A 26925-nucleotide genomic window follows, 5' to 3' on the forward strand; every position below is an offset into this window, starting at 1 on the left:
CTCTGTCTCTCTCTCTGTCTCTCTCTCTCTCTCTCTCTCTCTCTCTCTCTCTCTCTCTCTATATATATATAATATATATATATATATATATATACACACATATACATACATATATAAACATATATACATACATAAATGCTTTCTGTTCAGGTTTAATGAGTGGACTGTTACAATTAGATACAGCTATATGGTGTATTGCAAATGTTTCAATAATAACAATTTGACCATAAATATTAGGAGATTGTTTTCTTTTTGTCAAAAGGTATAATGACAGGTTTCTGAGAATTAAGTAAATGTTTTTTTTCTTTTAAGAATTCTGATTCGTGAAGTAGGCTACCTTCATTTAATTTCGTATCTTTTGTTGAGTTTATTACATCATATGTATTATTTATCAGTGTTATCCTACATTTGCTACCATATATGGATGTTTTAATAGCCCTGAAGTACGCATAGAGTATCTTTTCGCTTGCTATGAAGTTTCTGCGAGGACAATGAACTTTGGGTGACTTCAACAACTCCTGAGAGCCGAAATAACTAGATCCCGGATACAAGCGGATGAAATGAGTTTCCTCCACAGGATGTCCAGACTCGCTCTTAGAAATAAGGTGAGAAGCTCGGTCATCCGGAAGGGGCTCGGAGTGGAGTCGCTGCTCCTCCGGATCGTGAGGAGCCAGATGAATTTGCTCGGGCATCTGATCAGTATGACCCCTGGATGACTCCCTCACCAAAAATCATTTTTATTTATGCAGTAAATCCATCCTCCTTTCTTTCCTCAAGAAGATTTCAATTACTCTGTCGTACAGATTACCCGTGGGTTTCAGGTCCATCAAGAAGTTCTTTTACATCGCCATCAAAGCTAATGCTGAACGTTGAGTCTGTCCTGTTGTATTTCTGGCATAAGTTTTTATTCTATTTAGGGCTGAAAATGTCCATTCGAGAGAAGCAGGAGGTGTTCCACGCACGTCCCACCAGGAGCCACGGGGCCCGACCTCGGACACGCTGGGGAGACTGTCTCTCGGCTGGCCCGGTAACGCCTTGGTATACTCCCGGAAGAGCTGGAAGTCTCTGCTGAAGCTGCTGCCCCCGCGACCCGACTTCAGATAAAGTGGGAGAAGTTGAGATGAGAAGTAAATGAGGAGGCACTAGAGCATGACAGTGGGGAGTTAATTTTGAAGGCGCATGATTTGATTGATCGGACCACAGAAAAATTTAAAACGAGAGCAAATTATACAGCTGTTGAAAGAGCAAAGCAAAAACATGATGAACCATTTGATAATATAGAGCCAGAATGTCAGTGTGCTTTAGAGCAAATAGCGGTATTTCCAAAGATCATTCTGTATGTGGTGAATATCTGGAACAATTGAAAAATGCTCTTCATGCCCATTCAAATAATGCGATTAGACAATGGATAGATAAGCATTGGGTAGACAAGCCTATGGGAACGCTTACACAATATATCAACCAGTGAGTGGTGTGCCATCAGGGCCTTCTCTGCTGGCCTAAGAAATATCTGAATCACAGACTGATGTTAATTATATTTTGCCCATGAATACTTATTAAATAATTCAAAATTGTGTGTCAGCTTCCTTTCATTGCTTTCCCCCTCTTGCACTGCTTCCCGATGTGTGTTTTCATATTGAAGCATTTAACCAATCACATTTCAGCCATTATTTGTTGCCAGGGTCAGAAATCTACCTCAAGGCCTTCACAATCAGTTCTGCAGGCTCTGCTGCATTAAACAAGCGTCGATAAGACTGTTGCTTTAACCAATCAGAATTTGAATTTGGTGACACCAAGGCCTTCTCGCAGGCGTAGGGATACGTCATAGCTTTCACCAACTATGATTGGCTAGTGATAGAGTAGGCGGTCCAAAGCCAGAGTGAGACAGCCAGAGCTCGCAAACTCCACCCACAATGGCCGACGGAGGAAAGCAAATGGATTTGGTTGCAGATTTGCTGACAAAACCATTTTCCAGTCAGACTTTTCTAGAAAAAAAATGGACATCATTAAGAAAGGGTGGTCAAGTCCGAAGCTAGCAAGCCTGTTACAACCGGGAAAAGGTATTGTCCGCCACTTTCAGTTTGCTAACTACAAGCGCTACCCCTGGCTTACGGGCTCCGAGGAACACTGCAAATTGTATTGCTGGGAGTGCTTGTTATTTGCCAACGATAGACATGGTGTTTGGAGCAACACTGGATTTGCAAACTTGACTTGTTTAACACAAACAGCAACGAGACACCAAAGCACTGCCGGACACTTACAAGCAACGGTGCTCTCCAAAACCTTTGGGGAAACCCGAGTGGCGTTACAGTTCAGCGAAAGTGCGCAGGAAAACGGAACACCACAATGAAAAGGTAAAGAAAAATGGGGAAATCTTAAAAAGTTTGATAGACTGTAATTTTTGGGGGCAAGCAGGAACTTGCATTTCAGGGACACGATGAAAGCGCTGCATCCCAAACAAAGGAATGTATGTGGAACTTCTTTCTCTCATTGCTGAGAGAAACACGGATTTACATTACCACCTGTCCACTAATAAAGTGTTTAGTGGCAAGTCGGGCAAAAACACAAAACGACCTAATCACTGCAATTGCTGAAGTGACGGAGGAAGAGATCAGAAGGGAAATAAAAAAAGTACTGTTAGTCTCAGCTCGCACTGGTTCTGCGTTATGTCACGGGCAAAGGTGTCAAGGAGCAGTTCGTCAGATTTTAAAATGTTACCAGAGGGAAGTGAGTCGATGACATTGCAGGTCTTATTATTCAATTTTTGGTGGAAAATGAATGTCTGGGTAAAGCTGTGGCACAGTGTTATGACGGTGCAGCGGTCATGTCTTCTGGATTAAATGGGGGTGCAGGCTAAAGTTAAGGAGAGAGCACCGTTAGCTTTATTCATACACTGCATACTGTATACAGACGGTATTTCTACAGTTGTGGGGGGTTGAGTTGCCTGAGGGGTATAAAACCCTTTTGGACTTTATTGAATTAAATAAGAGTGAAGGGAAAAGATACTGATTAGTGATTGTCGATGCCTTTTTGAAATGGGTTGAAATTTTCCCAACAAAAAAACATAGATGCGTTAACTGTAGCCAAAGCATTATGTAAAGATATCATTGCGCGATATGGAATCCCAGAAACCATTTATAGTGATAATGGCACCCATTTTGTTAACAAAATAATTGATGGAATTAGCAGGAGGTTCCATATTTCGTTGCGAAATCATTGCGCCTACCATCGACAATCGGCAGGCCTTGTAGAACGGATGAATGGAACTATAAAAAATAGACTAAAAATGCATGGAAGAAACAAAAAGACCATGGACGAAATGTATTGATTTAGTAAAATTATATATTAACATCACGAGTTCAAACGGATTAACACCGTATGAAATCCTGTTTAGTAGACCTTACAAATTGCCATTATTCACTACATAATGGGAATTGGATGACGAGGCAGATCTGGCTGACTACATGAGAAAATCTTTAGAAAAACGCATCGAACTTAAGTTACCAGAAGGAGATTGTGCTTCTCAACAGGAAACGGACGGAGCGACAGTGGTGCCTGGAGACTGGGTGCCGATACGCAGCATAAAAAAGAAGCACTGCAATGACGCAAAGTGGGAGGGCCCATATCAAGTGTTGCTAACCACCCCAACAGCTATCAAGATAGCTGAGAGGGGAACGTGGATCCACCTTTCACACAGTAAGAAGGTTATCTCAGTTGAAAGGTTTCAAGAGTAGAACTCCCTAAACCAGGGGTCACCAAACTACGGCCCGCGGGCCGGATACGGCCCGCCGGCACATTTGGACCGGCCCTCTGAACAATACCAGAGACGCTATCGGATGTTTTTTTTTTTTTTTTTTTTTTTTTGGGATGCGGCCCGCCGGCACATTTGGACCGGCCCTCTGAACAATACCAGAGACGCTATCGGACTTTTTTTCCTATTTGGCCTTGAAGACTGGGACGTTTTAATCTTGTGTTTGGTTCATTGCACCCCTGCTGAGCCCACAAATCATCCCAGTGAAGCGGGGCTTCGCATTGCTTCTTTGGTGACACGCGCGGGGAGAGTGTTTCCCTTTGATGCATGCGGGCACGTCCACCGTTGCATGCACGAGCAGTGTTACCGAGACATCTGGACGATCGCAGGTGAGGGCAGAGCCCTGGGACCATCGCGGACTATTCAAGCATATTAAAACTGCAACCTGTTTGAGAACGGAATAATGGCGAAAAAGTTAGGTGAGAGAAAAATTGATTCAGAATGCAGGGTATTTAACCTGGAGTGGACAAACGATTATTTTTTTGTTCAATGCAAAGAAAAGGCTGTTTGTCTCATTTGTCAAGAGACGGTGGCGGTATTCAAAGAATACAATCTTTGCCGACACTATGAATCCCGTCACAAAGACAAGTACGATAGATTGCAAGGCCAAATACGAGCAGACAAACTCTCAAAGCGAAAAAGTGGACTACTATCTCAGCAAAACCAGGCATCCGTTCGGGCCAGCTTTTGGGTTGCTAAATTGATAGCAAGCAGCGGTAAGCCTTTCACTGACGGAGAGTTTGTTAAGAAATGTATGGATACTGTCGTGGAGGAGGTGTGTCCCGAGAAGAAAGATGCATTTAATGCCGTAAGTCTGTCAGTGAGTACAATGACCAGACTCGTTGAAGAAATCGGGAGTAATGTATATGCCCAGCTGCAGCAGAAGACGAAATAATTTGACTTTTTTTCATTAGAACTGGATGAAAGCACGGACGTGCAAGACACAGCGCAACTGCTCATTTTTATTCGTGGAGTTAGCGCAAACTTTGAGATTTGCGAGGATCTGGCAGCCCTCCAAAGTCTCAAAGGGACTACAACGGGAGAGGATATTTTTGACAAAGTGTGCCAAACCATGGAGAAGTTGGACCTGGACTGGTCAAAGCTAGCTAGCATCACGACTGACGGGGCTCCTGGCATGGTGGCCGAAACTCGCGGTCTAATAATGGGACGCATGAACCGGGAGTTGGAAAAAAGGGGTCTCACCTCCCCGCTACGAGTCCACTGCCAAATTCACCACCAAGCACTGTGCTGCAAAATGTTGACGTGGGATTCTGTAATGACGGTTGTGGTGTCGTGCATAAACTTCAGAGCAAAGGGAGAAGATTGTGCATGGCACAACAGAAAGTTAATGTTCCATGGCTTTTTATTCTATGAAGAACCCAGAGAGAGTTATTTAGTTATTATTTATTTCATAAAGAGTGTTATTCATTTCCTGTTTTTTCTGTGAAGAACTCAGAGAGGGTTATTTAGTTATTATTTATTTCATTAATAGTGTTATTATATGTTTCCTGACTTTTTTTCTGTAAAGAACCTGGAAAGGGTTATTTGGTTATGTGTGGCTTTCTGGAAAACAATAAAAAAAAATTAAGCTCCCCTACGATCGTCACACTTTTTCTGTTACAAACTGACACCGGCCCCCCATCAGAGAAGGGAAAAGTTATGTGGCCCTCACAAGAAAAAGTTTGTACATTATACTCTTCACATTTTAAACAGAACTCCCAGGCCTAAACAAAGACAAAAATAAATGGTAAAAACAATTATTGCACTTGGGGCAATAGGATTAATGATTGTGACTCAAGTGTTTGAAATGGGGTCGGGAACCAGTAAAGAGCTCCCGGCCGACGTGAAGTTGGTGGAGGGTGACAGTATACAGGGTGTCTAAAAAAAACGTACTCACTTTTAGAATGACGAGAAAACCTTTATTTGTGAACATAGAGCGAAGTGAAATAGCATCGAATACATGAGACAAATGTTCAAATTGATGATCATTATAAATGTACTCACTTTTTTTGTGTTACAGATATCCTGAATTACTGAAGCCATGGCAGGAAATCAACTTAGTTTCGAAGAGAGAAAGTTTGTCCTGAAATGCTATTGGAAGACCGAAAACGCCACTGAAGTGCAACGACGGTTCACAAGTGAATTTGCAAAACCGCCACCCACGCGCCGGACCATTGCGCGCATCAGAGACAAATTTGAAGCAGATGGAACCATACATAATACCAACAATAAACGTTCAGGACGCATTGAAATTGGAAATTGAAAGACAATGTCGTGATATTCCTTATGACATGTTTCGCGACGTTTGCGAATCCGTTGGTGCGCGTGATCAGCGTTGTCTGGACAATAATGGTCATCACTTTGAACATTTGCGAACATGATTCTTCAATTACATTTGTCTCATGTATTCGATGCTATTTCACTTCACTCTATGTTCATAAATAAAGGTTTTCTCGTCATTCTAAAAGTGAGTACATTTTTTTGAGACACCCTGTATTTACTTTTTTTCTTTTTTAATTCCCCCTATCCCTACAGGGAATATTTAACTGAATTCAGTAGATTGAATGTCGCCGTCCACAACCCACTGTCTTTTTCTTAGTAAGAAAAAAAGAAGCTTTAAAAAAATCAGTTTTAATTCCACTTGGCTATAGGCCAGAATTCCAGAGTTGCTACCGAGTGATGTCGAGGGCGGATGGACTCCTCCCGCACTGTCCTTTCCAATTTACTTTCATTACTGTTGCGGCCAGCATTTCAGTTTTTATAGCCTAAAAATTAGGATTTTTAAAGAAATTTTTGGACTGATTTATGCACAACTTTCCAGCACCGGCAGCCATACTAATTCCAATTGCCTTCCTAGTAGCCATGATTGGTGGTTAATACATTGAAAGTATTCGGACCCCATGAACTTTTCAACCGCCACATTTCAGGCTTCAAACATAAAGAATGGGGACTTTTTGTCAAGAATCAACAAGTGGGACACAATTGTGAAGTGGAACAAAAATGTATTGGATATTTTAAACCTTTTTACCAAATAAAAACCTGAAAAGTGGGGCAATCAATATCATTCAACACCCTTGCATTAACACTTTGTAGGGGCACCTTTTGGTGCAATTCAGGCATCAAGCCGCTTGGGGAATGTCTATCAGTTTTACACATTGAGACACTGAAAATCTTGTCCATTCTTCCTTGCAAAACAGCTTGAGCCAGTGAGGTTGGATGGAAAACATTTGTGAAAAACAGTCTTCAGGTCTGGCCGCAGATTCTTGATTGGATTTAGGTCTGAACTTTGACTTGCCCATTTACACACCGGGATACGTTTATTTGTGAACGTTCCATCTTAGATTTGGCTTTATGTTTTGGATCCATGTCCTATTGGAAGATAAATCTCTGTGCCAGTCTCAGGTCTTTTGCAAACTCCAAAGGTTTTCTTCCAGAATGGTCCTGGATTTGGCTCCATACATCTTCACATCAATTTTAACCAACTTCCCTGTCCCTGCTGAAGAAAAGCAGGCCCAAACCATTTGGCTGCCACCACCATGTTTGACAGTGGGGATGGTGTGTTCAGGGTAATGAGCTGTGTTGCCTTTGCACCAGACATCGTTTCGGTAGGTTTGCAGTGATCTAATACTCCTTCCATTTCAATAGGATGGCTTGCACAGTGCTCCTTATGATGTTTAAAGCTTGGGATATCTTTTTGTATCCAAATCCGGCATTAAACTCTCCACAACAGTATCTTTGGCCTACCTGGTGTTTACCTTGGTCTTCATTATACTCTTCACATTTTAAACAGAACTCCCAGACTATCACAGAACAGATGGATTTATACAGAGACATGATTACACACAGATCGATTCTATTTATCATCATCAGACAACATTGAATCATTCACTGAATTCTGGGGTGAGTTTGTTGCGATGAAGGTAAAGGGGTCGAATAATATTGCAGGTGACATTTTTCAGTTGTTTATTAGAAAAGTTTAAAATGTCTTATACATTTTGTTCCACTTCACCATTGTGTCCCACTTCTTCTTGACATTTTTTTTCAATTTTATATCTTTATGTTTGAAGAAAAGTAACAAGAGAACAAAACTAGCTTACTGGAGGAAAACACTTAAAACACAAAGCACACGGACACTCAAACAGCAAAAATACTCTGACAAGCGTTGATGAGGACACGGGGATTGAATACACTGATAGGGGTTGACAAGACAATTTGAAACACCTGGGTTATACAAGAGAAGGCAAGCAGGAAAGATACAGCCGGTGAAACTAATGGGTAATCACATGGACTGGAAACACAAGTAGAGCTGCCAACTTCTCCGGAATTTCCGAAGTTTACCCGGACAAGCAACGCAAACTCCGGGACTCCTGACAGCATCCGTAAACTCTGGAAATCCCCCAAAATTGTCACTTAATTTTGTTGGGAAAAAACATTTCAGAAAAGTACCAACTGCCAATTTAAATGCCTCGAAATTCACACCATCGCTACGCTACGGCTTCCGCATTTGATACAACTGCACTGTAAACCGGATTAATTCGGTAACACGACTGTATTGTGAATCATCCGAGTTACAAGTTCTGACAAATGAATCGTCTTGTGCGACTAAAGCATGGAAATTGATTCAGAATCAATTGCATAGGTAGCCTCTATCGCTTTAACATTTTCGTTTTTTCATAAGGGAAGTAAGCATTTTAAGGCTGACTAAACCACCAGTCTTTTGTTTTGAAACAAATCTTGTCATTCCGGGGTTGTTCCAAAGGAAGAGGGAGTACTCAGCACTGGTAAGACTTATCAATATGCCTGTCGTGATAAGCGCAAAATGGATGGCAATTTGGATGAAACTTCTAATAAGAAACCCAGACACTCGCAGAAGTTTATTGGTTCGTATTCAAAAATATCTCATATTGAAACCGTCTCCAAAAGGACCGATATTTGCACATTGTACAAGATGCAAATGCGACTTCAGCGTGACACATGGTGGAATTACTGACTATAAAATGCATGTAGAAACACCCAAACACAAAGATAAACTCATTTTCATTATGCTGTACTTTTTCAATAGTTTACAAAAACACAATATTTCAGGGCGGCCCGGTAGCACGAGTGGTTAGCGCGTCAGCCTCACAGCTCTGGGGTGCTGGTTTCAAATCCTGGTCGGTCCACCTGTGTGGAGTTTGCATGTTCTCCTGCGTGGGTATTTTCTGGGTACTCTGGTTTCCTCCCACATTCCAAAAACATGCATTGTAGGCTGATTGGGTACTCTAAATTGCCCCTAGGTATGGCTGTGACTGTGCATGATTGTCCATCTCCTTGTGCCCTACAATCGGCTGGCCACCAATTCAGAGACAACTGGGAATGGCTCCAGAACCCCCCCAAGACAATATTTCAGTTAATGTATATCCATAATAATAACAGTTTGATTTAAATTGTCCTACGTTATTTTTTTTTTACATTTTACATCGATTTTGAATCGCATTCACTCTGGAAACAGGACAAAGGTGCTCTTGAAATGGAGTCGACGGAGGTTGGCAGCTCTGCACAAGGGAAAAATGCCCACACCACAAAACATGACACAAGCGGGAGATGTCTGCATACAGAGGCTAAACTATGCACAATGATAAACCGCGTTGTCTATTAGCTGGTTGGGCCGCGTGCATTTTTTCCGACTTTTGTCGGGGGCGTTCAAGTTCTGGATTTTCGTTCGAAATTGAAAAAAAAAATGAAATAATGAAATTTTCATTCAAACTCCAATTTGTTGAAAGTCTTGGGCGTTAGATGTATAAAATGCAGGCTAGATGCCATAGTAAACATGGACATGAGAATTAAAACAACAAGGCTTCAGCCGACCTTGTCAGACCCGGCCGGCCAGCATCGCCTAAACCAGGGGCGCTCACACGTTTTTGCTCCAAAATCTACTTTTCAATGAGCCAAACTCCTGTGATCCATTTTGTTGTTAGGGTTAGAATTCAGGGGTGGGCAAAGCAGTCCTGGAGGACCGCTGCGGGTGCACCATTTTGTTCCATAAACACACATGGTAGGCTGAATGGACACTCTAAAATGTCCCTAGGTATGGGTGTGAGTGTGCATGGTTGTCCGTCTCCTTGTGCCCTTCGATCGGATGGCCACCCATTCAGGGTGTTCCTCACCTCAAGCCCGGAGATAGCTGGGATTGTCTCCAGCACCCTCCGTGACCCTAATGAGGATAAAGTAGTTCATAAAATGAGATGAGATGAGACGCAGAGTTTAACCAACGGGGGTTGTGCTGAAATAAGAAGCACCTGACTGCAATCCATTGATTGCACTTCCAATATATAGCACATTTGAGGAAAGGTATCACACATGATTTAATGCATGGGTGTTCAAACTCTTTTGTGCCAAGATCTACTTTTCAAGGAGTTAACCTTCCACGATGTACCTCTTTTAGAGGCCCACTGACAAAGCTCAGCAATTATGTAATGATATACCTCACATTAGACTCTATCAACATGTATGGGAGCGGCAGGGAACAGGGGAGAAAATCCATTCTCGATTCACTCTTAAGCTTACTGCGGACATGCCAAATTTATAAGGGCCTCATAAGAGATCAAAATGTTATTATCGTGCGATCTACCAATAGTTCCATGGTGATCTACCTTTAGATCACGATCAACGTAATGGGCACCTCTGGCGTAAAGTCTACAAGTTTTTATTTTGGATCATTAATTATTCTTTTTATCGCCATGCATGCTTGAAGAGTTAATGGTCGAAATGTAAGATGTATACCTATCAGTAGATCCAGTGTTAATTTACTTCCAAAATCCGACTCTCCTTTTCTCTCAGTTACAGGGGCAGTGTTGTGGTGCATCAGTGTCCGTTTAGAACTTGTATGGTAAAATATAATGTTCTTTGAGACTTAATTAATCTTCTGACCCACTTTCATTTCTTGTATTCCAACTCATCCCACGAATGAATGTCTTGTCTTTTTTCTTGTTTTCCATGGAGTCTTACGCCTACAATCAGATCCTGTCTTCCAGTTACATCATAACTTTTTAAGAACACTGATCCTCAACATTACATGAGCTATATATTTTTTATAAAAATTTCAAGTTATTAATCTGTGAGACAGGATTTTTTTCTTCAATTTGTGTAAAAACAATCAATGATAGTGGGACTTAAAATAAAATGTAAACAAAAAAAGATGTTACCTCAGTTCGTAATTCGGCTAGTTTCTTGTCCATACTACTACGAGCTCCCAGTTCATCCTCCAGGTCGTCTGATATACGGTCAAGTTCATCTTGATGCATTTCCTTCAACAGATTCAGCTATAAGAAAGAATAAGGGGGCAAATCCTTTAAAAGGTTTAGTCTTAATAGACCGAGGGACAGACAACTAGTACCGTATTTTCACGACTATAAGGCGCGCATAAAAGTCAATTTTTTTCTCCAAAATAGACAGGGTGCCGTATAATCCAGTGCGTTTTATATATGGACCAATACTAAAATTGTTATCACGATAAAATAAATCAGTCGATAGGACAACTACGGAAACCAGCCCCCGACTCTACTATTTTCCCATAGATAAAGTACTGTGCAGTGACTGCTGGGATATAGAGTTCTTAATACATCCAGTTCTTCAATACAGTTAGTATGATGGCGACCACAGCAAGCAGCATCCAAGCCCACTCATGCTGGCATCACTCTGGATGGTGATAGGTTTTGTGACGCCATAGTATTTGAGAACCGGTGTGTTGGAGACCAGCCGCTTTATCTCCTTTACTGCGTCCTCATGTTTGGCCAGCCAGTGCCATTCTGTCTTTATCCAAGAGTCTGCGGAGTGGTTCACACACCTCAGAGAGCTTTGGGAGGAATTTGGCGAGATAAGTCACAAACCCGATGAAGCGTTGCACAGCCTTTGCATCTGTGGGAGTCGGCATCTCCACCAAAGCCCGTGTTTTTACTGGGTCTATCTTCAGCCCGTCTGACGACAGTATGTGCCCGTGGAAGTGAACCGATTGGAGTTTAAATTGTAGCTTTCGCTCACTCAGTCTCAACTTTACGGCTCTGCACTGCTCCATGAGAGCGCGCAGGTTGTTGTCGTGGTCCCGTACAGCGTCTGCCTCTGTGTCGCCACACCCAACAACCAGTATGTCATCTGCTATTGGTTCAATGCCAGCTAGGCCCGCTAGAAGTTCGTGCTGTTTGCGTTGGTAGATCTCCGGTGCTACCGAAACACTGAATGGCAGCTTGAGCCACCTCATGCGGCCTCACGGCGTCCAAAACGTCGTCAAGCGACTGCTTTCCTCATCAAGTCTGCACTGTAGGAAAGCGTCGCGGGCATCGACCAATGTAAATATTTGAGCCTTGGGTAGCTTGTACAGTACATCTTCAAGCGTTGGCATGTGATAGTGAGACCTCAGCAGTGCTCGGTTTAAGGGTTTAGGGTCGATACACAGTCTTATTTTTTCCGGTTTTGCGACTGTTACCATATTGCTTATCCATGCTGTAGGTTCACTCACTGGTGCGACATTGCCTGCTCTGATGTGTCCGTCTAGTTCGTCCTTGACCCTCTCCCTTAATGCTACAGGAACATTCCGGGGTGCGCACTGTACTGGGGGTACATTTGGATCGAGCTCAAAGTGTATTTCACCTGGGACTGACTCCACAGGGTCCTTGAAGACGTCAGCATACTTGTATATCAGCTGCTCTTTAGTGAGGGGCATGCCTTCTCCTCCCTCTACTTTGTTCAAATCCTCGGGTATTGTGAATGTCAATAGGCCCAGGCGCGCACATGTGGCCCCAGAGAGGAGGGGCTCTTGGTGCGTTTCCACCACCTCAAAGACCAGTTCATGCTTTTCTCCTTTAATGACACATTCTGTGTGGAATCTCCTTTGTGATAGCATAGTTTCACCGGAGTAAAGTCTCATCCTAGTTGAGCTTGGGTGTAGGGCTGTACCCGGCGACAACTTCTCTTTGGTCCTACTGCTCATGACGTTACAAGTGGCACCGGTGTCTAGCTGGCATACTTGTCTTGTTCAATCGTAGGTGAACAAACCATTTCCTACCTTTTGAATTTACTGTGCTGATGCACTCTGTGTCCATGAACATATTATCCACATGTCCGTCTTCATCTCTGCCCTCTTGCTCTACAGCTTCCAGCACATTTACTTTCTTGGTCCTGTTAACCGCCTGGCATACCTTGGCAAAATGATTTGCGACGCCACATGCCAGACCGTAGGCTGGGCATTGTTCCTTGCCACACTGGTGGCTGTTTCCGCAGTATTTGCAAGCCAACTGCTCTCTTCTCTTGTCCAGCATTCTATATCTCCCAGTCTGTCTCTCTGCTGCATTCACACTGTCCACTTGTACTTGCGGGCTCTCCATGGTTTGTATGCGTTTCTCAGTCAGCTCGGCAAGCTGACATATTTCGACTGCCGCTGGCAACTTGAGGTCTCGCTCGCGCAGCAAGCGCCTTCGAGTGTCCTCACTTGCAACTCCGAGCACGAGCCTATCACAAATCATCTCATCTTTTAACCCACGGTACTCGCACGATGTGCTCTTTCCTTTAGCCTTGTTAGAAAACTGCTTATTGACTCATCAATCTCGTTTGCAGCAACCGAACATGTATCTCTCATAGGTCACGTTTCTTGCAGGTTTGAAATACTCCCCCAACGCATTTAGGATGGCAGTTGGGTCTTTCCTTTGATCCTCCGTCAATACCACGTTATGTATATAGACGTGGCGGCACTCGTTACCCATTAGCCGTCTCAGGGCGGCAGCATGAACCTCAGGTTTCTCGTGTAGCCCTGTGATCAAACACAAAGTCCTCAAATTCAGCACGAAAAACGTCCCAGTTCTTTGCCAAATCCCCGGACATCTGCATGCCCTCCGGCGCCGGAATCATACCGCTTGCCATTGCTTTAGTTTTTTTTAGCCAGCCACTTCTGACACCATGTTTCAGATTGTGTCTTTATTAGAATGGCAACCAACAACACCGCGTGGCATTATGGGTATAACTGAGAATGTGTTAAAGTGATGACCCACTAGATGTCACTATACATTACTGTAATCTGTAACACTCTTCACCTCACGAGAATTTATTTTTATTTATTCCCAGCATACAGAACGCCACAACACTTATGCATTTCCAGAGGGGTAGTACATTCACTTCCCGTGTCCCACTTTTAATTGCATGGCCGGCCCCATTAACATTAACAACATTCCTACCAGCTAAATTATGTACAAAAGAATGTCACAGTGTAGATAAATTTATGCCGCAATGGCGTGCATATCAAGGAACGTCAATATTTAGGACCCATTTTCAACGGCGACCCCAAAAAGTCTTTTTCCACAGCTGATGTGCGAGATGCAAAATCCACTCGCAACAAAACAGGAAATGACAAGACGTAATGCATTGAGGCACTGTACTATATGTATATGATATTTGTGGTGCCCATTCTCCCTCTATTGTATATTTCTTCCATTCCGGTGCTGAGAGAAGAAACAGTGCGCTGACTTCCGCCATTTTTCATGTCTTTCCGTTGCGAATTTCAGCGTAGATTAAGACATTTTTTTATACCTAAAAAAATCTGCGATGTCGTGAACCCGCAAAAGTTGAAGCTGAGAAGTGAAGAAGTATCAGAGTAATTCTCATTTTACAAATGAATATGGGTCCGTTTTTACCCAATTGCACATTCAAGGGTTGTTGCAAAATATGTGATTTTTTATTTTGTTTTAAGATCACTTTGAATAGGATTTAATGCAAAAAATATAAAAATTGCCCAGCCAACCGTATCCAAATATCTGTAACTCTTAAAAAAAAATTTACAGACATTTTCACGCAATGCAGCATATTCATACCTACTTCCCTCTCCATTCTTCTTTGCATCTTCTCCCACTTACCCTCCAGTTGCAGAATGTATTATCCACTTCTGAAAACTAACTGAACTCTTCTTAGGTAATTGCAGGCTTAATTATTGATCATAAAGAAATGGAAAAAAACATTCAGAGCTGCTATGTTTTCCTCAGGAGTGAATGCGATTCGCACAAATTTGATATAAAATGTAAAAAAAAAAGGACAAATAAATCTGTTATCACAGATCAGTTGAATCAAATGTGTGAGTAAGATAGTGGAAGCCGTAGTGATAGCGTGAATTTCGAGGAATTTCAATTCCTGCGGCACCCTCATTGCAGGAAGGAGCGCTTCCGCAGATCCTTCCTCCCATCAGCTGTCAGGCTCTTTAACAAAAAAATGGCTGAGTGTTGAGACCTACCGTATGCATGCATGTATATTTATGTGTATGTATGTATATATGTGCTAAGCAACACGCTTATTTATTTATATATTTATTCATGTATTTATTTATTAACTTACTTTTACCTATCTATTTATGTCTAAAATGGCTTTCCTATTCCTGCCTCCTCACCCTCTTGCTACTGTGACAACAAAATTTCCCGAATACGGGATGAATAAAGTTATCCAATCCAATCCAATCCAATCGTAAATTTGGCACTTTTCCGAAATAGTTGCTTCAAAAAATTTTTTTGACAAGTTTTTGGATTTGTGGAGTTTAGGGAGGTTATCAGGAGTCCCGGAGTTAGTGTTGCTAACCCTTGTCCTGAAATTCTGGAGAAGTTGGCAGCTCTGAACTTCTTTAGTAAGTATTTTTGTAAGACAATGGAATTATAACATCCCAATATGGAAACTCCCACAGGTGGTGAGGCCATGGGAAGGGGAACCCATGTAGCCTCTTCAAGCTGTGTCCTGTCGGGCCCCATCGGTGCAGGACTGGTCATGAGGCTCTGACCATCATGCCACTCCTACAGGCCTCCAGAGTGGGGTCCCATTGACCCATGTCCGGGCGAGGGAAAATGCCCTTCAAAAAAGTGTCATTAGAGGTATTCTGAGTCATGCATTGTCTGGAAATGTGGAAAATATTTTTTTAAAATATTGGCACTAATTAGTTTTAATTATGTAAATGAGAGTTTTTCAAGTGAACACTGATCCAAGTCGAGCCAATTCTTTGCCTGTTAAATGGTAATTTCAGTAATGATTTTTAGGTGGTGGTCGAATTATAGCAAATGTGACATCCAAACTATGGGGAAGCTACCCAACTGTCCGCACACTGGAGAGCATTTGATCAAATTGTGTGGCTTCAACCTGTTTCAGTAAAAAATAAAATGATGTTTTGGGGAAAATATATGCCATCATTTTATGGTGTATTACCCTACAACATGACCCATGCTAAGTACATAGAACCAACTGCGCAAATGCTGATGTATTTCAACACCGGCTGAGACTAAGGATGCAGTGGAAATTATAGACATTGTACAATTCGCTTGTATTGTACTACGACTGACTTACTATAGTGGTACTAACGCGTTTCACATGAGCGGAGTTGGACCCAAGTGCAGGGAAGCAGGCAGAATAAGGGTGAATTAAGGTAGACTTTAATAACGTAAACTCATTCACTCTAATAAAACTTTAATACAGAAACCAGGAAATAGTAACAGCAACAACTACAGAATCAAATCCAAGAGTACATGATGTGGACAAGCATGACCAAAACAGAACAGACGGTTCGACAAGGGCTCACAAAGACACAGGCTTTAAAAAAAACAGACATTGGTTGACGGGATAATTAGGAACAGCTGGGTTAGAGCAGGGGAAACTAATGGGCAGTCCCATGAACAGGTCACACAAGGGAAAACACCCAAAATGCAAAACCCCAGCAGAACATGCCAGGTACGTGATTTCGTGATCTTTCTCCTTTTTATTTTTTTTTGTTCCTGTTAGGATTATCATTATTATAAATTTGCTTGCAATGAAGAACGCTTTGCTTATTTAGGCTGGACTTCTCAAAACTATTGTTCACACCGAGCTCCGAGGACTTTCAATTGTTTTGACAAACATCAAACTCTCACACGGTCGCTCACACCGAAGATCCTGAGGACTCTCAATTGTTTTGACTTCGACTTCGCATCAGGTGGTGAGAAACATCGGCTTCTGAAGGTGGTTCACATCAAGCTCTCTTGGGAAGATACGGAACGGAGGACTTTAAATTGTTTTGAGAAACATTGACTTCTGATCCAGAGGACTTACAATTGTTTTGACTTCTGACAGTGTTGTCCACAGCACACCCTCGGGAAGATCCGACAGACCTACAATTGTTTTGAGAACTGAGATGAATGTTGTGAATCTTATGAAATAAATTAGCAAGAGAGACATCGAGGCACCAGAATGATCTTGACCGAGGACGCGTGTGGATTGATTCTCTCTTGCAGGAACCCGGTTAAGAGTCAGATGTCTGTTTCATTACGGCATGCATTTAGGAATGCCTATTGGTGAACCTATCAGTTCCACTTTTTACTTTCCTTCGGGTGCAACTTGGCTGGAGCTTCACATATTGGAGTAACAGGTCTTTGTGAACTGAAATCTTGGACAGTTGGCTCCAAATATCATGAATCTGTTTCAAATCACTATTACGAGGTGTGAAGTGCATTTTACAGTGTGTCATAGTGTATTTCCCATGATTATGATTACATGTACTGTCCAAAAATGTAGGACCTCCACGAACCATGCATTCAAGAGAGTCAATCAAAATGTGTTTTCATTCAAAAAGAAAGAAAAAAAGAAGACGGTATAATAATTTAAAAAAGTTAATTCAGGAATAGCTTGAACATTGAAATCCATTTATTGCAGGGATATAAAACAAAAAAACGGGGTCACTTATGACATATGTTGTGCATCAAATAAACAGTAAAGTCTGTCGATGGTTGAAGCTACAGATGTAATGTTGAAATTTCAGGACGCTCTTATTTGTTAAACTAGAAGTCGCACGAAAAGAACATTGTGCACTGCCTTCAACAGTGAAATACCACGGACAATCCCAGACAGACATTGGAGAATATTTTATTTTATATGTACAGTAATACCTCGATTATCGCGGCTTCAACTATCGCGGATTCACTACATCGCGTTTTTTTCTCAGGGAATTTTTGTTGTTGTTAATTAATCTTTTTTTGTAAGTTCATAAAAATGTGAAAATCCACGCTGAAACTCGCAAGCGGAAGCCACTCCCCTGTCCTCCGCCTCCACTTGCTACTACGACTCAGCACTGAAGTAAAATTTATTTATTTATTTTAAATAAAGGCGACCCTACATCGCGTTTTTTTTGTTCATTGCTGCCATGTCTGGTCTACAATAACCGCGATGATCAAGGGATTACTGTATTAGCGACTTGACGGCCGGGCGGGGCGAGTGGTTAGCGTGTTGGTCGCACAATTTTGGGGTCCTGGGTTCAAATCCAGGTCAGTCCACCTGTGTGGCATTTGCATGTTCTGTGTGGATTTCCTAGGGGTACTCAGATTTCCTCCCACATTCCAAAGACATGCATGGGAGGCTGGTTGGACACACTGTTGGACACAGTGTGAGCGTGACCCTGCGATCGGGGTTAGGGGGTTAGGGCCTCGTGCCTGAAAGTTAGCTGAAAAGTTAGCCTGAAAGTTCTAGCACCCCCAACGACCCTTGTGAGGATGAAGCGGTTCAGAAAATGAATGAATGAAAAATGGATTAGCGACTTGATTTTGAGTGACAGATATCTTGAGCATATGGCTTTTGTGGAAATGGACAGACGTTTTTTGCTTAAAACAGATTGGAACATTGGTGACAGTTTTAAACATGTGCTCTTTTGCCTTGTGTTCAACATCCTTGAAGCATATTTTGATGCAAGTTCTTCAGTTTCTGACGCTCCCATGAATCAATGAAATCGACTTAAGGCAGAGTGTACATTTATTCCTTGCCATCAGCAAAACTATTTGTAGACGTATGAAAATAATTTTTATCAAAAAAATGACTGATCCTCTTTCCCCTGCGTTTCAACACGGGTAAATTTTGTATATACTTGTTATTAATTTTAAGACATTAAAAAATATCGTATTAGCGATCGATCCGCCATTCGCACTGTCTAACGGAAAAAAATGCAACGCTCCGCCCAGTGCTCGTAGAGACATTACATGAGGGAGTTGCGACCAGAGAGGCAATACACGAGGGAGTTGCGGGGAGAGAGACAGTGCCCATGATGTTCTTATAAGCAGCCTCTCTGTTTTTGGTTGTTTTGTAATTAGTTATTTTCTATGTGAAAAATTGATTTGAAATACGAGCACCGTATCTTCACACCTATAAAACGCACCGTTGGATAGGACGCAGTTTCATTTTCGGGTATATTTTCAGTTTTTATCAATACATTGGGCGCTTCTTCAGAAAGGGCGCTAGCATGACACTACGCTAGCGTATGTTATTCTAGCCGCTAGCGTACCTATGTTATGCTATCCGATAGTGTATGTTATGCTAACCGCCAGCGCTTGTTATGCTAGCTGCTAGTGTAAGTTAGGCTAGCCGCTAGCGTGTTTTTTTTTTTAAAACAGCACGAGCAAAACTAAGGTTGATAATGCTTTATTGAGGTAAAAGGTACACACTGATATAAAGAGTTCGGCGTTCAACATGCTAGGCTCCACTGTCAGTCAAAGTTGTGTATTCCGGCAACTTAATTACAGCTTTGGCGAAAGCTCGTACAACAGTGCTGGCCGACACTTGAACCCAGTCATCCACAATCCATTGTAACCCGCGACATGCATCACTTCCAAACCTTTGATTCTCCTCGCTGCTATATCGCCATCGACAATTAATTCCAAATCGTCACATAACTCCTGCGACGCTGCCTGCCCAAAATACAATGTTGGCCATCCGAATGTGCGGGGAGGCTATTTTTAGGGTGAACATCCGCTGGGTTGATTCCAATAAGTAGCGTGCCGGCAAGAAATAAAACCAGTCACTGAAGCGTTCAGGGCCATACAAAATTTTAATTTAGTGCACAGAGAAGGGGGGAGGGGGGTTGTTGCACGGCAACACACTCGTAACAAAACATAAAAAATTAAATGAACTTGGATTACGATGCAGACACTCAAAAATTAGTTTAATAGAACGAAACACTAAACTTACCATATTTTCACGACTATAAGGCGCACCCTTAATGAATGACACATATTAATGTCTGTTCCATATATAAGGCGCACCGCTCCACATTACAATGGTCTACCGCACCACATTATACGGGTCTAGAGTAGAGGCTGGGGTTACGTTATGCATCCACTAGATGGTGCTGCGCTAAAGGGAATGTCAACAAAACAGTCAGATAGGTCAGCCAAACTTTATTAATAGATTACAAATCAGCTTTCTGACAACTTCATTCACTCCCAACATGAATAAACAACAGTTTTTTTTTTTTTTTTCTCCGAGGTTAAAGTATTAGTATTTTTGTGACACAGCAATAGCATAATAACTCACGTTGAACAGGTGGCCGAATGCGGCAACCAACACGCACTTCTCCGTCTCACCAAAGTCGTCATTAATCGAGTCAGTAATTTCTGCCTTCCAGAAAGCTTGGACCACAGTTGAGACTTCCACTGTCCCAAGTTCCAAGAACGGGAAACCTGATGCGTTATCCCCAGTTTTCTATTCCACGAACTCGGAGGAGGAGCCCCCAACTATCCTACCTCCCTCCTGCATTGTGGCAAGTATGAGGACTGGGCTGGAGGCCGAGGTACTGAGTGCCAAAGATTCTGAGTCCACTCCCAATTCCTAGTCGTCCCTGGTCTCATATTGTGATCGGCTTGGTCACAGGCCTTCCTAAATCCCGTGTGGGGTCGTTTGGTCGCCGGTCTTTTGGTCGCCGGACTTTTGGTCGCGGTCTTTTGGTCGCCCGTTGTTTGGGTCCGGGCGACCAAAAGACCGCGACCAACAAAACACAATAAAAGTACGGGAAATTTGGAGCTTTTCTTTAGCCTAATAATTAATAGGGCATTAAGTATGACTAAATAATAATTCGCAGTTTGTATTTAGGGAATTTAAGTAACGATTTAAATGGTAATTATCAATAACCTTCCGGGCGAACAAAAGACCGGCGACCAAACGACCGAGTACCCCTAAATCCCAGGGTAACACCGTAACCATAGTTGACCGGATTTCCAAAGCTGCACACTTCAACGCCCTCCGTAAACTACCTTCGGCCCAGGAGACGGCCGGCTTCCTTACGCAGCATGTTTCCCGCCTGCATGGAATCCCGGCCGACATCGTCTCTGACCGGGGTCCACAATTCATCTCTCACGTCTGGTCTGCTTTCTGTTCAGCCCTTAACATCACAACGAGCCTCTCCTCGAGTTATCATCTTCAGACTAACTGTCAGTTAGAATGCACCAATCAGCAGTTGGAGGCAGCAATTCGCTGCACCACCCATGCTGACCCAGACACCTGGAGTGACAAGCTGCCCTGGATTGAGCATGCCCACAACTCCCACCCTAACTCCTCCTCCAACATGTCCCCCTGTGAGTGTTACCTCGGCTATCAACCCCCCTTGTTTCCTTCCCTGGAGGCAGTTATCGCTGTACCCTCCATCCAGGCACACCTGACCAGATGCGGCCGTGTCTGGGAAAAAGCCCGGTCTGCCCTTCAGCATGCTTCCACCCGTGCCCAAAGGCAGGCCAACCGCCGTCATGCCCCCACACCAGCCTACGTCGTTGGTCAAAAAGCTGCTTTGTGTTACGTGTGTGGCGATGACCTAGGGAAAATCAAACGAAGGAGGAAGGAAAATAATAATGGGGAAATTACTGCCCTATTTGCACACCTAACTTCAAAATGCGATCGAATAGCAAGGCAGCTATTGATGACGATCTAAAACAGCGTCTGGTGGAAATTTGTTGAAAATCAAAGCTCTTCGGGAATTAAACACCTAAATTAATTAATAGACTAAATATGACTTGGCTGGCCATCTTAATAACATAAGGGAAAGAAAGGTCTACCTGCAGGAAAAAGTAAATTCAGCGCAAAACAGATAAGAAAAGAGATTTGTATGTTACAGTCCTGTCTTCAAGTGTTTTTTCTCTTTTCCTCTCCTTTTTCTGGCTCCCACTGTTCTCACAGCTGTGGTATCAAACTGAGTCTGCTCCCGTATCATTAATGTTGTTGTTTCTGTTTTTATCGTGCTTAAGTCTGTGCATTATGAAAGAAGCGTAAGAAAAATTAATAGACAAAGGAGTGAAATGTATGACGGATAAAGCATTGTTTTAATTCTTTACAAATTTATCTAATTGCATAAACTCTTTTTAGTTGCGACTATTATTTATACAGACGCTCCCCTACTTACGAACATTCAACTTACGAACAACGGTACATACGAACATGTCTGCAAATTGCGTTTAAGTCCAAAAATGTTCGCAAGTCCAATTTTGTATTTCGCGTCTTTTTCGGAGTAGTACTTCTTTCCGCCGCTAATACCGACGCCTGGCGCTGTGAGAGCTCAGCTCACCCAGCATCTACCTTCTTCGTTGCAATGCGGAAGTGCGTGAATGTATCTCCAGTGTGCAAAGAACCTTTTTCATTTGTATCATTAAATATCTCATGCATCCAATATTGAATATGGTTTGTAAAAAACTAAAGGCTTCTATTGAGGGAGTTGCAAGGAAGAGGCAAGCCATTTCATTTGAAACGAGTGGCAATAATAACGAAGCTTGATGCGCGTCAGAAAGTGGTGAGCGTTGCACATTCAGTACCATTTATAAACAGAAAGATCGAGCAGCAGGACCCAAATATTGAACGTTGCACAAAGTTTGCAAATCAATTGAATGATGCCATACAGTGCTACTGCATCATTTATGATGAAAAAAAGAAGAAAACTGTGCAATCGTCATTAGGTCGCTTCTTTTGGCCAGTTTCTAATACATAAATCTATCTCTCTACAGTACTGTACATATTCTCTCCATTTTATTAAATGTTTTTTTTTTTCAGTACAAACCAATGCGTGTTACTTATACAAGCCTTAAACATACAAATGCACTTATATAAACCTTCAATATACTTATATAGGCCTTAAACATAAATTATAATACAAAATATAGCACTAAATCAACTTACAAACAAATTCAACTTATGAACAATCGCTCAGAACCAATTGCGTTCGTAAGTTGAGGAGTGTCTGTATTGGCATTACGGCAGATAAACCGACACAATGTATTGTGTGAGTTGGGTTAGAGACTATGTTTAGGACTGGAGTCTGTCCAAGCAATGAATTGTTCGGCGTCTAGTGGAATAGAAATGAACTAAAAACTGTTGGAGTGGAAAGATGTACAACACGCTCTGGTCGCAGACAGGAAGCAAGACCTACTTTATTGAAAAACTCGGCGTCTTTTAAAGCTTGAGCATAGAACAGTGAAGGATATATGTAGTCCTTCGCAATCGTGTCTGACGTCTGAGCACAGTACAGAGAGAACATGAAAGTCCCCGATGGAGTTTTTATTGTCGCTGGTGATTTCAACAAGGCGTGTTTAAAGACTGTTTTACCTAAGTTTATTCAATACGTAAATTGTAATACTAGAGGAGACAAAACTCTTGACCATGTCTATTCTAACATCAAACATGCTTATAAAGCCACTTCCCTCCCTCACCTAGCTGGATCAGATCACCTCTGCCTATCTCTCACCCCCGCTTACACTCCACTCCGGAGGCAAACAACGCCACAAATAAAGATAATAAAAACTTGGCCGGAGGACGCACTTTCTCAGCTGCAGGACTGTTTTTACCGCACCAACTGGGAACTTTTCGTACACAACAACCTCCAGGACTTCACAGACTCTGTACTTTCTTACATAAAAAAACTGCATTGACAACGTCACTATAAATAAACGAATACGGGTTTTTCCTAACCAAAAACCCTGGATGACCAATGAGACACAGGCACTCATCAAATGCCGTAACACCGCCTTTAGATCAGGGGACAAGATAAAATATAGAGCTGCCAGAGCTGAGCTGAAAAGAGGCATTAAAAAGGCCAAGGCAGCATTTTCTAAGAAAATTGAGGAGCACTTCACAGAAAATAACCCAAAGAAGATGTGGCAAGGAATAAGACATTACCAACTACAATAACAATAATATGTCTGTTAACGCAGATGCCTCACTAGCGGAGGAATTGAACCGTTTCTTTGCCCGCTTTGAGACTGACAAATCAGACCCAGTCTCAACACCCCCACCACCACCCTGCAGCAATACACTGAAGTTCCGGGAACAGGAAGTGAGACTGGTAATGCGGTCTGTGAACACCAGGAAGGCTGCTGGCCCAGACGGAGTACCTGGGAAGGTGCTCAAAGCCTGTGCTGACCAGCTGGCTGGAAAATTTTCAATTGTTCCCTGCAACAATCCATCATTCCATCCTGTCTGAAATCTGCCACCATTATCCCTGTCCCCAAAAAGCCAACCATTGACAGCATGAATGATTATAGGCCTGTTGCACTCACGCCTGTGATCATGAAGTGCTTTGAAAAGTTGGTAGCCCGCCATATTAGGAATACAATCCCTCCCTCAATTGACCCTCACCAGTTTGCTTATAGAGCAAACAGGTCCACTGAGGATGCTATTGCCATTGCTCTACATACAGCACTCAGCCACCTGGAACACCATGGGAACTACGTGAGGATGCTCTTCATTGACTATAGCTCAACCTTCAATATGCTGCTGGATAAAGAACTTCTTGACCAACCGACCACAAACTGTTAGACTTGGTCCCCACCTCTCTTCCTCCATTACACTGAGCACTGGCTCCCCTCAAGGCTGTGTACTGAGTCCTCTTCTGTACTCCCTGTACACATATGACTGTACACCCACCCACCAGTCTAACGCCATCATCAAATTTGCTGACGACACCACTGTGGTCGGACTCATCTCAAGAGGGGATGAGTCGGCCTACAGAGATGAGGTCAACAAACTGTCTTCGTGGTGCTCGGTGAACAATCTCACACTGAACACCACGAAAACTAAAGAAATAATCCTGGACTTTGCAAACACGGCACAGATCTGGCCACACTCCTCATAAATGGAGTATGTGTAGACAGGGTCACGTCACGGATAAGCTCTCATGGGCTACAAACATCACGGCAGTAGTGAAGAAGGCTCAGAAACGACTCCATTTCCTCCGGGTACTTAGGAAGAACAACTTTGGCACCAAGCTTCTGATAACCTTCTATAGAACCACTGTAGAGAGCATCCTGGCGTACTGCATCACAGTGTCGTACGCTGGAAGCACGGCGGCAGACAAAAAGGCCATGCAGAAAGTGATTAACACTGCCCAGAGGATTGTCGGCTGCTCTCTACCCTCACTGGAAGGCATTGCCAGCCCTCGTTACCTCAGCAGAGCCAGGAACATCATAGGGGACCCTTACCACCCTGCTCACAATCTGTTCAAGCTGCTGCCCTCTGGCAGACGCTATAGGTCCCACACAGTACGGACAAATAGGCTTAAGGACAGTTTTTTCCCCACATCCATCAGAACTCTAAATTTGCGGTAACACAACACACATTCCCTTCTGAGGTAATATGAAAAGATGTTTGGGTGGTGATCTGCCTCCTACTAGCTGACTGAAGGTAAGTGAAAAACAGTGAGAGGTAAGTGACCTGTATCCATAACAGCAGAATGCCAAATTACAAGTCCGTAACTATCACTTATTTAAGTCTTTTGCTGAGTAAAAGCAGCTTATGGAGAAGCACCACCAATTTCGTCATACGCAGTTTCTGGCTGTGATGACAAGTAGGCTTTTTTGTTGTTGATGATGACGACAGGGCCTATGTCCGATTATTATTATTATTATTATTAAGACATCTGCCCTCCTTCGTCATCGTTTCGGCAATGTCTGATGTCTTTAAGGCCAGCCTGACCCTGGCTCATGAACACATGTTGCTATCTGCCACAGGAAGTGTTATCTAGACCAGTGTTTCCCAAACTTTGTTGAGCTGCAGCAAACTTTTTGCATTAAATCTCAGGGGACGTCACCATCTGAAAGTCATTTATTTTAAAACGATGTCGCCTATATTAACAATAGCCATTTTCATCAAAGTTTTATAAGCAGCAATCACATAAACCTCCAAAATTATTTCAAAATCAAATTTTTTATACTGACCTAATGTCACCAAAAGTATGTCTGCAAACACTGAAGAACTTCCGGTTCGACTGATGCAAACATAAGAAATGTGATGTTTTTAATCGCATAATTTTATGAATTCTCCAAATATTACTTACATCTCCTAATATTACGCAAAAAAAATGTGCTCACACAGACCATTATGTCGCCAAAAGTTGATGCCCTAGAAATCAAACAACCTCCGGTTCATGTTAGAGAAAAATAAGCAACATAATAACTGTTTGCCAATTTGAATCTTGAAATAGTACAATCTATAATTTAACGGTCATCATGTTTTAATTTTAACCTTGTAATAGTTTAATTTTAATCTCGTTATATTCATATGACTTTTTCTCTCTGAATATTACATTGCAATTTCCCGCGGCACACCTGAGCGTTGCTCACGGCACAGTGATTGGGAAACACTGATCTAGACTAACAAGTACCTCAATATTCCACAATAAAACAAATTAATTCGTTACAACCCTCTGAAAAAAACACACCAAAAAACAGGATACTGGAATGGAAAAACATTTTTATTTGTTCTAATTCGCCATCTATTAACAGAGTAACAAATAACTAGTGGTTATAATGTTTAATAGTACTAAAATTATAAAGATTTTGTGGTGGGGACAGAGAGGGACAGAGAGAGAGACTTTTTCACAGCAACGCACTCGTAACATAACATAAGATAATTTAAATGAACTTGGATTAAGATACAGACACTCAAAAATAATGTAATCTAACCTTACACTACACTTTATTCTAATTTGGTTTTAAATTTTTATACCTTTCTTCTCCCGGGTTGGCTCTATTTGCCCCGCCTCTACCTTGACTTTCAGCTGCATTTTTTAAAAGGAAACTATCGAGGGTTGTTTGCTTTTGTCTTCCCTTCAAAATATTCCGAAAATGATGCACACAAATGTCATCACAATAGGATAACGCATGACCACTTGCCAACGGGAAGTAGTATTGTTGGAGCCATATTTAGTTTTCTTTGATTTCTATTTATTGAAATTTGATTTGTAAGTTTTGTGAAGAATTTGGAAGAAGAAATGGTCTTTAATTTATGGTCATAAGGATTACTTTTATATCTACCTGTTGAACCTGAGCGTACTTTGACTAAAGGTCATGTGATGT

General features: G+C 42.2%; 1 protein-coding gene across 10 annotated transcripts in view; it reads right to left on the reverse strand.

The window, feature by feature from the left end:
• ccdc102a (coiled-coil domain containing 102A) overlaps positions 1-26925 on the reverse strand; it is a 155644-nt gene that overhangs the window by 81248 nt on the left and 47471 nt on the right. For all 10 annotated transcript variants that reach the window (XM_077619538.1, XM_077619518.1, XM_077619529.1 and 7 more), the window contains one exon: positions 10996-11112. In XM_077619538.1, the coding sequence (XP_077475664.1) occupies positions 10996-11112 (117 nt within the window). The remainder of the gene's footprint in view (positions 1-10995; positions 11113-26925) is intronic.

Source organism: Stigmatopora argus, chromosome 2, assembly GCF_051989625.1.
Source record: "Stigmatopora argus isolate UIUO_Sarg chromosome 2, RoL_Sarg_1.0, whole genome shotgun sequence".
NCBI lineage: Eukaryota > Metazoa > Chordata > Actinopteri > Syngnathiformes > Syngnathidae > Stigmatopora > Stigmatopora argus.